This window comes from Siphateles boraxobius, unplaced genomic scaffold, assembly GCF_051911475.1.
Source record: "Siphateles boraxobius isolate OS27281-9 unplaced genomic scaffold, OSU_SipBor_1 25, whole genome shotgun sequence".
NCBI lineage: Eukaryota > Metazoa > Chordata > Actinopteri > Cypriniformes > Leuciscidae > Siphateles > Siphateles boraxobius.
The window spans coordinates 9,980,238-9,993,228 of NW_027508866.1; the positions used below are offsets into that span (position 1 = coordinate 9,980,238).

Below are 12,991 nucleotides of genomic sequence, written 5' to 3' on the forward strand. Positions count from 1 at the left end.
ATCACTCAATGAACTACATCTCTCGTCTCGCACTATGTAAGTCACCAAGCTCGTGTGTGTGCAGTCTGGTACAAAACACACAGGCATGACGGCGTAACGTTACGATTATAACGTTAGACTATAGAAAACATGACAGACGTTAGCTTCAGTAAAGTTAGCTTCATTCATTGAGAGAAAAGGTAAGCGCATTTTGGGTTTATAGTCTTTGTAATTACGTATTTTCACAGTCTTATACCTCAACAGTTTTACATCAAACTGAGACTTTCTTGACTTTAAAATGTATCTTTTAAATTGACAAACATCATATGTATTCAGGGCACAATTCAAACGGGATACAAATATTTGTTGTCTCCCGCCATTGACTAGTACTAGATGGTTGACATACAATAGCTGTGTCCGAAACCGCTCACTCGTTCACTCATTCACTAATCCCTATATAGTGTATGGCAGTTGAGTGCACTATATCTGCAAGGAGTGAACGAAATGAAGTGAGTGAATACAGATGCTGACGGAACGGGAGGGACTTAGGCTATCTATTACACTAGTGAACTGGCTCGAGGCCCACAGACAAGGAAATGAATCGTCGAAATAAAGTCGTTATTTTTGCGCACGAAAAGTATTCTCTTCGATTAACTTAAGATTGAGCCACGGTAGTCACTTGGACTATTTTAACGATGTGTTTAATAACTTTTCGAGGCCGGCAAGTTCAATCCCTGAAGAAGCCTATGGACTATATGGAGGAGTGATCCAGCTCTCAGATTTCATCAAAAATATCTTAATTCGTGTTCCGAAGATGAACGAAGGTCTTAATGGGTTTGAACAACATGAGGGTGAGTAAATACTGACAGAATTTTCATTTTTGGGTGAACTAACCCTTTAATTGACTATGTTTGCAATTGATATTACATTGTACTATTTGCTATTATTATTATTTTTTTTTAATATTTATTATTAATTTTATTATAATTTTTATAGGCCTACTACTTGCGATTATCAATCTATTATATGCTGTTAAATAATTTAATATTCACTATTTAATAGTCACTATTTAACTTATTATTTTTATTGTCTATATTCTGTCATTGATATTTCATATTCTATTGCTATTATTATAGTATTATACTTAAACTATATGTTATTATCAATATATTATTATTATTATATTGTACTTATATAATTATACTATTCATTACTATTTTATTTGCTGTATACGCCCTACTGTTTTTTTATGTTATTACTATACACTAAACTAATTACTATTACTTCTCACTATATCTTATATTTACTATTTGCATTGCACTGTAGTTGTATCATGTACGCTATTATTATAAAGGATACATCGGTTATCTTTGTTATTGTATATTTGGAGTATCTATCTGTAAATATCTATAATTGTAGTGCTAAAAATACAGAAAGCAGCCTAGCTGCCGGTATGATTTGTATTTGCCTATTTCATTTTCTCAATGGCGGTCAATTCTAAGCACAACAAAAGCTAAAATCGGGTTAAAGACAGAAAATGCTTTTTCCACAAGAAAACTTTATTTAATTTAATTTGAATTTTTTATTATATCTCGGTATGGGGGTCTTCTAATTCAAGAATAAAAAGCCAAATACATGACAAGCCTGACTCTGAGCTTTGACAATTCCTTATTAAAAAAATATTTTATAAGTCTAACTATCGAGATTTAAATAACTAGAGATGAAACGTTTTGTACACAACGTACAAACCACTGAAATCGGTTGATAAATGTAAGCGTCTATATTTATTAACGTATGTCTATGTGGAAAACTTACTTTATCACGCTCCGAGAGCCCTCTAGTGGTCGGGAGCATTTCTGTTGTGTTGCGGCTTTATTTCCTTGTGTTGTATATTTTCCGTTGTGTTGTGGCTCATTTCCGTTGTGTTGTACTTTTTCCGTTGTGTTGTGGATTCATTTCGTTGTGTTGTGGCTTAATTTCGTTTTGTTGTGGCTTAATTTCGTTTTGTTGTGAACTTATGTTTGCTTTTTAAATTTCGTTGTGTTGGGCACTACTGGGCCACCGTACGTCTCCATAACAACAACGTGTAAACATTTCCGATAAGGTAAATATTAATACGTAGAATAAATAAGAAAACACTCGCAGCTCAACGGTAAATATCTCTCTTACCCACAGATTATTAACACGGCCTGTTGAAAGGTTTAATAAATGTTGTTGTTTTGTTTGTTTTTCATATCTAGGATGTGAACAACTTGTGTAACGTTATAACTGAAAATGAGCAAGACATTAGATACAACATCTCTAACAGAGGCCTTCATACAGTTCCAGTTAGTACAGTGCTCAATATTGTCTTAATCTAGGCTACTTTGCGTTTTTATTCCCGTAATTGAATAGTCTAATGTTATCTTAATTTATTTCTAATAGAATTCAGGTTAAAAAGAAAGAAATTCAAGATTCTAAGGATGAAATGTGCCAACTAGAAGATAAGCAGCAAAAACTGTTAAAGCTGGTAAGTGGTGACCCTAATATTGGTGAGGATGATGATGACGAGGAGAAAAGGCTAAATTCAAACACATGTATCTGCAGCAGGAGCAGCTGAGAGAAGAGAAGACACGTCACGAGTGTGAACTAAATAAACTGATAAAGGAGCTGGAGAGGAACCTGGAGCAAAGACAACGAGAAGATGAAGATCAGGTGAAACAAACGACTCATGAGAACCTGGAGAAAAAACAAGACCAAGAGAAACAACTAGAAGGTACCAGAGTGACACAACAACGATTTGATGGAATAGTACACTCAAAAATGAAGTCTGTCGTCATTTACGTTAACTGTTAGCTTACTTACTTTCTTTCTTCTGTGGAACACACACACGCACACAAAATGTATTGGGCCTTCTTTTCAGTTATAACATTCAGTAGTTATGGCCTATTGGACTTGGTAGTCTTTCAAGCTTTAAAAGAAGCGTAATTTTTGATGATAAAAAAACATTACAAGGGCCCATGCATGAAAAAAAAGTGTGAATGAATAAATCGTTGATAATAAATAATGCAATATAAAAAATAAGAATTGTCAATTCTGGTGTTCATGGTGACTTTAATGTATAAAGACGTTTTAAATATCAAATTCAGATGAACCCAGAATACGCGCAAAAGTTTCAAATTAGGTTTTTCCCATAGAAAACCATAATAATAATAATAATAAAGCTTAACATGCAATCTAGCACGTTGCGTTCAAATTCTGGGCTCATCCTTGCCTGTATATATTCATCATTGATAAGGTGTAGTACTGATTTTAATGTTTTATCATGTCTTAATTCGGGTCATTTGCCACGTTGAGCTTTTTCCACGTTTTTAGAATGTCCCCATATTTCAAGCTTCAAAATTCCATAAAAATTATAGAACAATTCAATATGATTTATAGGCTTAATTTCACATTTAAAGCCATATATGATAGCTTTGTATTGATGTGTTCATGAGAAGTTGCTAGCGACGAATGAATCAATCAATCAAAATTCGGATCTTCTCAGCGAAACAGTCGATCCAGTTCATAAACACGATCTGATTGATTCACATATTGAACAGGTTATCGAGTCGCTGACTGGTCTGTTCATCATACAAAGCAACAATGGCTATCGAACACTTGAAATATAGCGCACAACACGTATTGGTACTGAATAGCTACTTTTATTCATTATTATATAGTGAGCCTTTTCTTGTATGGTTTACGCGGTGTTGTAATGTTTGTCGTGTGTGTATTTGTGTGAGAGAGAACTACGCTGTAAACTTGCAAGGCTGCAGGTGCAAGTGGAGGAACTGCAGACGGACAGGCAGGAACGGCTACAGTACAAAAACGAGGGCAGCATTAAAGACCATCAAAAGATAGAAAAACTGGAAAAAAATATTGCCTTTACACAAATAATTTTCCAGGAGTTATCAGGTGCGTTTTCCATCTTCTGCTTTAACTTTACAGCAATCAGAACACAAATATCTAATAAGTTTAAATACTTTATTATATTTCATACAGTTGTGGTCATACATTTACATACATCTTGCAAAATCCGCAGTTATATATAATTATTATTATTTATTACCGCCCTAAATAAACTGTCACATAACAGATGTGTACATTTAGCCAACAAGACAAATAACAGCTAAATTTATTTGAAAAAAGAAAAGCTTATTAATCTTAATACTGTATGTCATTATCTTGATGATCCATGACTTTTATTTATTTAGTGATAGTTGTTTATGAGTTCCTTTCGTGTCCTGGGCAGTTAAACTGAAGAAAAATCTATGAACTATCACAAAACAGTCGTAGATCTTCCAAGTATAAACCACAGTATTAAGAATCAAGTTTATGTAAACTTTTGTACTGGTTTGTGTAAATTGAATAATAATGTTTGTGGATTATGTAAACATGTGCTATGTGAAAGAGCCTATTCAGGGCATAACTAATAAAACGATCCATCTATTTGAAATTATTAACATTTTGCAGATGTATGTAAAGTTATGGCCACAACATTATTGTTTAAATTATATAACAGAAATAATAATTTAATTAAAAAAAAATCAGAACATTTTCAGAGATCTCTGGCTGCAGCTGTTGAAAAAAACAAGCAAAAGGAAGCACAGAGTATCGAGGTTATAAATCAGCTTGCCTTAAAGGTACTGCAGTCTGCCGACACATTGTCTAGTAGGCCTATATATGTTCTGAGGTACTGAAACTGTCTTTGTGTTTCAGAGAGCAACTGAAAACCTTGATGAAGACAGTAAATCATTGATTAAAGAAAATATTCAGCTGATTAAACAGGTGTGGTCTAGATTTAGGTTTTATCATACTTACATCCTATCGTACGTGCAAAGATTATAAAGTGCAGCTGATCTCCCATGTCAGGTTCCCCTATATATTAACCTTGTCGCAGTGTTGGAATCCACAATCCAGCAGTTAGAAAAGGAAAACCTGGAACATGTTGATAATCTTTTTCAAATACTCCGTATGGATGATCCTCTGATCAAGTATGAGTTTGACTTTGAAGCTCTGAGATTTTTTGGACCATAAAGTTTGAATTCATAGTGTTCTCTTGTTTCCCTCAGCCAAGATGATGAATTTCTTGCGCAATCTGCTAGCGTTGGGTCCCATGACACCCGTAGTATGGACAGGAACATAATGAAAATAAGCCTCGAGGAAACATCAGGTAATCCAAACATCGCTTATAATAGCAGTGTTCAGTCTAAGAATAAAAAACAAGACTTAACTGAACACCTTGTGCTTTCACTAAGCAGCATTGCCTTTTTATAACCAATAGATGGCGCCATAACCGTTGAAATACTAAAACAGGAAAGAAGAGTAGCATAAGTATGAATGGTGGAGAAAGCCATTAGGATTCCCATTTATTTAAATGGCAGTAGTTCGGACTCTTGGAAGTATGTGATTTGAAATCTTTGTTCATCTATCATCTTTGTTTAAGGGACCTCAGTTGTGCCATCAGATTGTTTTGAGCCAAATCACCAGCATAGTTACTCTAGCCTGGAGTTAGAAATGTGACATGACAATGCTGATTGTCTAATGGAAAACAGTCTCAAACCCTAACAACTATTCTAAGGTGTAACTTGGGAACAAAAAGGATACTATATAAGGATTACAACAGTTGCCTGATTTGTTGCCTGAACAGTAAAGGTCCAGTCACAGTTAACGTTTCTCTGCAAATTTTGTCAGCAAAAACGGGTCATTTCGATAAAATATCCAATTGTGTGGATTCCTGTGACGGTGAAATATTTCCCAAATATTTTGAGTTGGTCACATGGATTCACCACATTGACCAACAGAAAGCTGCTTGGTGTAAAGGTGACTTCTGTGTGAACTATGCTTCATTTATCTGTACACTATTGACCACGAAAAATACCTTTAATGTCTGAGAAATTGTGCTAATGTGAATGCACCTATTACTCAAATCAATAACCGCCATTTTAAAAAATCCCATAGGAAATATACGTTAATTTTCCTCTGAGATTCAAGACTACAAACTGACCAGCTCCATTTAATTAGCACTAAACTCTTCTTTGACCAACTAAAATTCAACAAAGCAATAAGACTTTTATTGTAATCATATAAGTACAACACTTTAAATAATCTACCACAGCCCAGTATTACCAGTTTGGGAGACTTTTATAGCTCTCTGAATACTAGCACAGTTCAGCCCGCTCCAAATGCTCTCAAAGTAGAGGAAGTCTTGTCATTACATTATTACAGGGGATCAGTGTTTTCATTAGCGCTCAAAACTTCATGTCCTCAGCAGTTTAAACTTAATGGCCTCTGAGTGCACAATTATAGAGCCAATAGCCACACACATTGATGTTAGCCAGCAAATGCTTATTAATAACTCAATGTCAATTTTATACCAGCATTGGTCAACAAACCCCCGTATTCCCTCCAGCTGTTAGCTGAAGAGGCTCAACACAAAAGAGATGCTACCGCCTGTGATGGCACAACTCCTTCCACCCCACCTGACCTCAACGAGATGTACAGTAGGCAGACTACTTTCCCGGTAAATTAATTGTACTATATTCATAGACAATGCTAGTTGTGTTCGCCCCACCTGGTCACATTCAGAGTGAAGATGGAATCAATAAACACTCATTAATTTTTGATTAGCAACACCACCTCCAAACGGTTTATAACAGATATTATCCGGTAAAGTACCCAAAAAGGCTCTCTGCCAAAGGCAGCAAATCTTAAATAGGCCCTCTTAGTGGCACATAAGGGAGATAAGGCCTGTGGAAACAGTGTTAGTGATTTTCCCGCTGCCAGTTCCAGGCATCATGGGCTAGAATATAGATGAAATGAGCACGGATGGGGAACAGTCACCACCCTTGTTAATGAAGCCAATCTTAAACCCTCTTTAAGCAAGCTGCATTTGTGTTTGTGTTAAGGGGGCGATGCACCTGGACTTGCTGGGGCGGAGACTGTTGTGCGTGATAGGTAAAGCATCCCCCCTGCACCCACCACCGAACAACCCTGTGGATGCGAGCGAGGAGATGACCTTTGACCTGTTGCAAACTGCAAAGTGGCCGATTACAACAAAGATCATCAATAGAAAGTTTCAGCAGTCAGCTTCACAGTCTGGAGAATCTGATGCATCTGTATACAACACCTGTGAAATTCAGCAGTTGTTCGATGATAATTAAAATCCATGAATGACAATTTTCATGGATTCCAAAAAAAATATCACACACACACAACATTAAAAAAAATGTGATCAATAAGTAAAGAAACACTTAATTCTGTGGAAGATGCACTTTATTTGAAAATCACCCAAATTCTGCTTCATTTTTTTGTTGTCATATAAACAAAATAGAATCTGCAGGGATGATGCAGTATATATGCTAAATCAATGGATAGAATCACCCTCATATTCGGACCACCCTTTGTGTACTTCCCTACTGGACAGGGCCTGTTTTATGTACACTGAGCACTGATCAACAGTGCCCCCTTTCTTCACGCTACAGGACCTACAGCTAGACACTACCGACCCCATCCAATACCGACAGCAAACTGCGTTTCTCACTCACATTTACACACTCGCACCCACAAACACACACACCCAACTGCTTTTGGGTGGCCCGAAAACAAAGGCGACTCTGCACATTCAAGTTGAAAAGGCAGCCATATAACTGTCAAATGTAAAATAATGACATGCCAAGCAGAAAGCAATACAGATCTTCCCCAAATGCAATGCCACTGAATCACAAATGTAGTGCTTTGCTAAATGCTCCCTCTCGAACCCACAACCTCCCACCCCCACCCGGGGCACAGAACTGACTATGTGGCATAATGATTTGTATATTTTATCCTATGTCCGTTACAAATGGAGGGCGGTGAGCATTTGAGCAACAAAGAAATTGCACTAGACATACAACTGCTTCTGAGAATACTTAGTGCTGTATCAGTCAGTTTATAGGTGTCCATTTCCCCCCATTTTTATATATATATATATATATATTTCATAATTCAGTCACTCAAATCCGAATTATACTACCAATCATACCCATACGAACGCATAATTCGAAACACCTCCCATAAGGAAGAGCTTTAAAGAAAGAAAAAACAGTCCTCAATGGGTAAATCATAAATAAATACAGACAATACACAAGGAATGTCTACTGCAAATGTCATAACATAAAAAAATTGAAATAATAGAAACCGATGTTAGAATTTCTAATTGGAGATGGTTAAATCAGGTAATGCTTGCTTGATGATCGGATAAAGACAACTTCACCCAAATCCCGATCCCTCGGTTCTCCATTCCATGGAAAAAAGTGAAGCTGTGTTTGTGAAAACCCACCACATTCCTGCACTCACCCTTGTGTTTCGTTACTGACGCAGATCGGTACAATAACTGTTACCGCATTAGACAAATTACAAAATGAGAGCGCTGTGTCCTCATATCTGGGCAACAAAGTCTTACCCCTCCCAACCCCACCCAATGTATCCCATAATGCTCCCACCCCTCCCTCTGATTCCTGTACAGGTTTGTACTGGGGCAGAACTCTCCTTGAAGTGCCGAACAGCCAACTGGAGAGAGATTAAAGGTTTGAGATTTGCTGTATAATTCATCCTTGGGAAGCGTCGACCCTCCTTCACCTACATGAACTGCATCTGGAATCAGAGAAACGCATATTACTGGTGCCGTCAACAGACATTTCAGGACTTGTTTCTTTATCTCTTTATTTGATTTTATAACACATTATGATAACAGAACCATTATGGCAGTGTCCAGGACAAAATGTTTGTTTGATGACTGACTGAATATTCTGATTTTAGAGTCACAAAATGAACTAAATATGCAAATGCATCGAGTGAAGCAACAAATCAATGATGAGATGAGTATGAGGCTGCAACTCAAGATAACCTTAGAAAAAAATGAATAATTTAAAGGTGTCATATCACATTTTCCAATTTTATTTGAGAAAAAAAAACATTACTAATGCATTAAATAACCAATGTTTTAAGCCCAAAGTACACTCCTATTTTCACGCAGAGTACAGTAAACGACATTTCATCATAAGCATGTGCTGTACATGCACAGCCAGATATTTCTACTGTACACTTAGCTCATGCAATGCAGAGTTTGAGAGACGTTAGTCACCGATCACCACAAACAAAACAGTAGCCGCCTTTTACAGTTCCTCATGAACCAAAACAACCAGCTGATGCTGCGCTCACAACATAACTACAGTAATTTGAAAGAAATTTAAAACCTGTGACGTTATACTCGGATCAGTTAAGTGACTTGAATTTATGCGTTTCAAAGGCAACACTGTTAATGGCAAAATTAATCTGCAGCAGTCAGGTGGTACAGGTCAGTGCTCTTTAAGTTATGTTCATTATCATGTGCTTTGAGCCGAGGTAATTTATCGCCGTCTCTAATGATGCTTTGCAGTTCATGTGTTTTGGAGGCATGGCTTTGAAGAGCGCTCTGAAGGGAGGGTGGGATCTCATGCTTTCAAAGCTAGCTCACCATTGCTAGCCTCTCTGAAAATTACCTACCTTTAAGTATACTTTGAGATTTAATGCTGGTGCTTTAAGACACACCCCCTCCGCATGTAAAATGAACAACAGCAATAAATTGATTGCAGCACCCCAAAGATAAAAAATTACTTTACACAAACTTTTCCTTCTCTTTGTGCAATAGCCTTTAGTTAGCAAGCTAACAGCATAGCATACTAGCTTAACAATGTTAACTGTTAAGAAAAGCTTTCTTGATTAGCTTGAACAAGATATCTACTACTATGCAAATCCTGCATCACATTCCAACAGATTTAGAAAATTCACACTGAAATGTGCAACATAAAAGATTTGACTGGACTGAAATTATCTTTTTTGTTTCTCTGGTGACGTATGCCAGACTTCACCAATCAATTACTCTGCTTAAACTCTGTCCCTTTCTCACAATCAACTGCAAGCTCACACTCAGATCTGCCTCGATCCAATCAACAACCGATGCACAGAACCAAGACCCGCCCAACATTTTTTCTTTTTCGATAAGAAAAATAAGATAATTTGGATGTACGTCACAACACTGAAGAAAATATCTATCACTACTTCAATTACATTATGACGTTAAAAGATTTAATTCTGGATGATATGACCTCTTTAAATCCCAGGGAGAAACAGAACAAAATCAAGCATGATTTGTATATGAACTTCAAGAGCTCTGTAAAAATGCCTCCGTTTTAAGGAAGATCACTTCAACAAGCTGAACTGTTACAAATCACATCATAATGATGGATATAGAGAAAATAAGTATTGCAGCACATAGAAAAACAGGGGTAAGAGTTTTGACAATAGAAACAATAAAGCAAGAAGCGCCGATCACAGACAAACACACACAGCAGACATGCTGTACCTAAAGACGCTTTAAAGGAAATCCTTCAAAGACAGCTGTGCAAAAGGGTCCTGTCCCGGAGCTCTGAGAGGACTTGAACTGGAAGGACTAGAGGCTGTAGAGAGCTAGTTTAGAAAGAACGAGAAAGATTGAAGGGGTCCGAGGACAGCCACACACACACACAAGAGGAAAATTCAGAGCCAGACAGGCTAGAGAATAAAAGAGGTTCAGAAAGAGAAAGGTTGTTTGCTAGCTACTAAAATCCTTCTCGTTCTGCAAGGCTGCACGATGGTACTGATTTCCTGTGGTAACACTACTACAGAAATGAAGCAGGAGTGGCGGGGGACACCATATGTATTTCGAGCTGAGATTTAGGTGCGATTGTGGAATACATATGCTTCCCCAGAGATGCGTGAAGGCCACCATGCTAGCTTTCATTTTCAGAACAGCGCTGCGATGGCACATGAGGGTGAACTAACTACAGCGCATTCTGAATAAAGCCTCTGGCGTTCTAGAGCGGCTTCTAGAACAGAGCATGATCAGTCAGGGTAGAGCTGATGGCTTTATTCCGAAAAGAATCATGAGGCTGGATAAATGCAAAAACTGTAGAGACCTATGGATAACTACTGTGCTCTAAAATGGATTAAGGTGTGGTCACATTACCCAAATTTCACAGGCAAAAAAGATCAATTGTCTGTTATCTATAGTTTAGTGAGGAAGCAGAACTCGCACAGAAATCACTTTCAAATCAAGCAACTTTGTTGGGAAAAGTGGCAAATTTGCATGACCAACTTCCATTTGAAATCTGCATGGGGAATCCAGATCGTGTGAATTCCTTTAGAAATTATCGGATTTTGTCTGCGAAAATTCGTCAACACAACAGTAAATCTGACCACAACTTAAGGCTTCCAAACTTGATTTGTAACCTTATTATGGCGTGAGGTTATACCTGTGCCCCTGAGATTGGGCCAAAGGGATTGGCCGGCCGCATCACAGGCTGCGTGTACATCATGGTAGGCTGGGTCATCATGGTCATGGAGCCCATTTGAGGCGGCTAGAAAGAGGGAAAAAAACTAAAAATTAAAGGGATAAAGAAACAGAAAGCAATGTCATGACTTTGTCCTGTCATGACTTTTGGGACAGAATGTTAGCATCTGGAACTTTAAATGCCAATGGTTTACAGAGTTCCTCTGTTCACATTGTGTTTGACAGTACTGAAACTCAGCAAAGAGGAATGTGAGCCAGTCTGAACTCAATGTTCATATCTGATCAGACTTAAGTTAATGTTTAACTCCACCTGAGCTACAGAACACACAGCAGACAGGAAGAGTTACACACAGAAAGAGGGGGGCGGGGGGGGTAACTCTTAACAGGAAAAACTAAGGTAAATACAAGATTTGGCCTGGAGAATTTAAAATTTATGAGTCATAATAGCAGTTATGTAAGTGCAGATGCTGTTTTTGAAAAGCACCATTGACAAAGCGCCTCTTTTTTAACCATTAACCACGGCCCGCGCTGCTTTACCTGTATGGCTTACTCAACCTCTATTATCGAGTATAATGTAAAACTCTAAAAGAGGAAAGGAAAGACTCAGTGTTGATTATAGATAAAAGCTCCATGTCCATGTGCCCCCTCAGTCCCAGTGGATTTAAATGCAAATAATAATAAAATGAATAATGCATTAAATTTTATTATAATTTAAAATAAAATTATTATTATTAATTACAATATATTTCTATCATTAACAATAACAACAACAATAACAATTTTATTTAATTAAATAAAATTACAAATCTATTTGTGGTGAACAGGACGGCCGAGGGACGTGAGAGAACGGCGTGAGGCCGGTGGTGCGATTGCTAATGAGCAGCACCTGTGAGGCACACCGGTCTCGCATCTCTCACGGAGGAGCGGAAGCATAAAGGAGGAGCGACGACGTTGATGATCGAGAGAGGAACAGGCCTGTATTTTAGTTGTGTTTGGTTTTTCGTGTTTGTATTTTATTTTAGCCAGCTGTCGTCCGCGAGGGGCTGCTGGCAGTACATTTATTTTCGGTAGCCAGCAGTCGTCCGCGAGGGGCTGCTGGCGGTATTTTGGTTTGTTTATTTTATTTGAAATAAAGTTTATTTTGATTGTTCGCCGGTTCCCGCCTCCTTCCCTGAACATTGCTACACTATTATTAATATAATTATTAGGTGCTACATCAGGATCTCTTTCATACTTAAATTAATTAATAAACATAATTAAATTGTTAATTAAATTGTATAATTATGAATAAAATAAGGAGCTACACCAGAATTATTACGTTGGTTCCCGCTCATGCTTAAAGGTGCTCTAAGCGATGTCGGGTGACATCACTTCTTGTTGACGTTTAAAGTATTGTCAAACAAAACGAAGGCTAGCTAGACCCTCTCTCCTCCTCATCCGCGGACTAACCCACCAAACCCTTCTTATCGGTTATTGGCTGGAACAGTTTGTTATGTTTCGTGGTGTGGGTAAGCCCAGTTTGTTTTTGTTGCCGTTTGTGGAGCCTGGGGTGTCTGCAGAGACTGCGTTTTTTATTTACAGTGTGTTCAGGGGACAGGCAGCTAGCGGATAGTGAGGAGATGTTTGTTGTATGTGACAAAA

General features: G+C 37.6%; 2 protein-coding genes across 21 annotated transcripts in view; one reads left to right on the plus strand and one right to left on the minus strand.

Annotated features, from left to right (window-relative positions):
- Positions 1 to 521: 521 nt before the first annotated feature.
- Positions 522 to 7,262, plus strand: ccdc83 (coiled-coil domain containing 83). 3 transcript variants are annotated; one of them, XM_077242538.1, is made up of 10 exons: positions 522 to 830; positions 2,404 to 2,488; positions 2,566 to 2,734; positions 3,748 to 3,915; positions 4,552 to 4,643; positions 4,720 to 4,788; positions 4,873 to 4,994; positions 5,073 to 5,173; positions 6,381 to 6,523; positions 6,909 to 7,262. In XM_077242538.1, the coding sequence occupies exons 2-10, from the start codon at positions 2,447 to 2,449 to the stop codon at positions 7,161 to 7,163; spliced, it is 1,161 nt and encodes a 386-aa protein (XP_077098653.1). In that variant the 5' UTR covers positions 522 to 830; positions 2,404 to 2,446; the 3' UTR covers positions 7,164 to 7,262. The 3 variants fall into 3 exon arrangements, with proteins under 3 accessions (XP_077098653.1, XP_077098654.1, XP_077098652.1); XM_077242539.1 differs by lacking the exon at positions 522 to 830 and adding an exon at positions 1,961 to 2,083; XM_077242537.1 differs by lacking the exon at positions 522 to 830 and adding an exon at positions 2,248 to 2,306.
- Positions 7,263 to 8,019: 757 nt separating this feature from the next.
- The window catches only part of picalma (phosphatidylinositol binding clathrin assembly protein a), a 43,107-nt gene continuing 38,135 nt past the window's right edge, over positions 8,020 to 12,991 (minus strand). For 16 of the 18 annotated variants that reach the window (XM_077242521.1, XM_077242519.1, XM_077242516.1 and 13 more), the window contains 3 exons: positions 11,313 to 11,417; positions 10,385 to 10,488; positions 8,020 to 8,634 (listed from right to left, as the gene is read on the minus strand). In XM_077242521.1, coding sequence (XP_077098636.1) covers positions 10,396 to 10,488; positions 11,313 to 11,417 — 198 coding nt within the window. In that variant the 3' untranslated portion in view covers positions 8,020 to 8,634; positions 10,385 to 10,395. The remainder of the gene's footprint in view (positions 8,635 to 10,384; positions 10,489 to 11,312; positions 11,418 to 12,991) is intronic. The other 2 variants (XM_077242523.1, XM_077242532.1) reach the window with 1 other exon arrangement.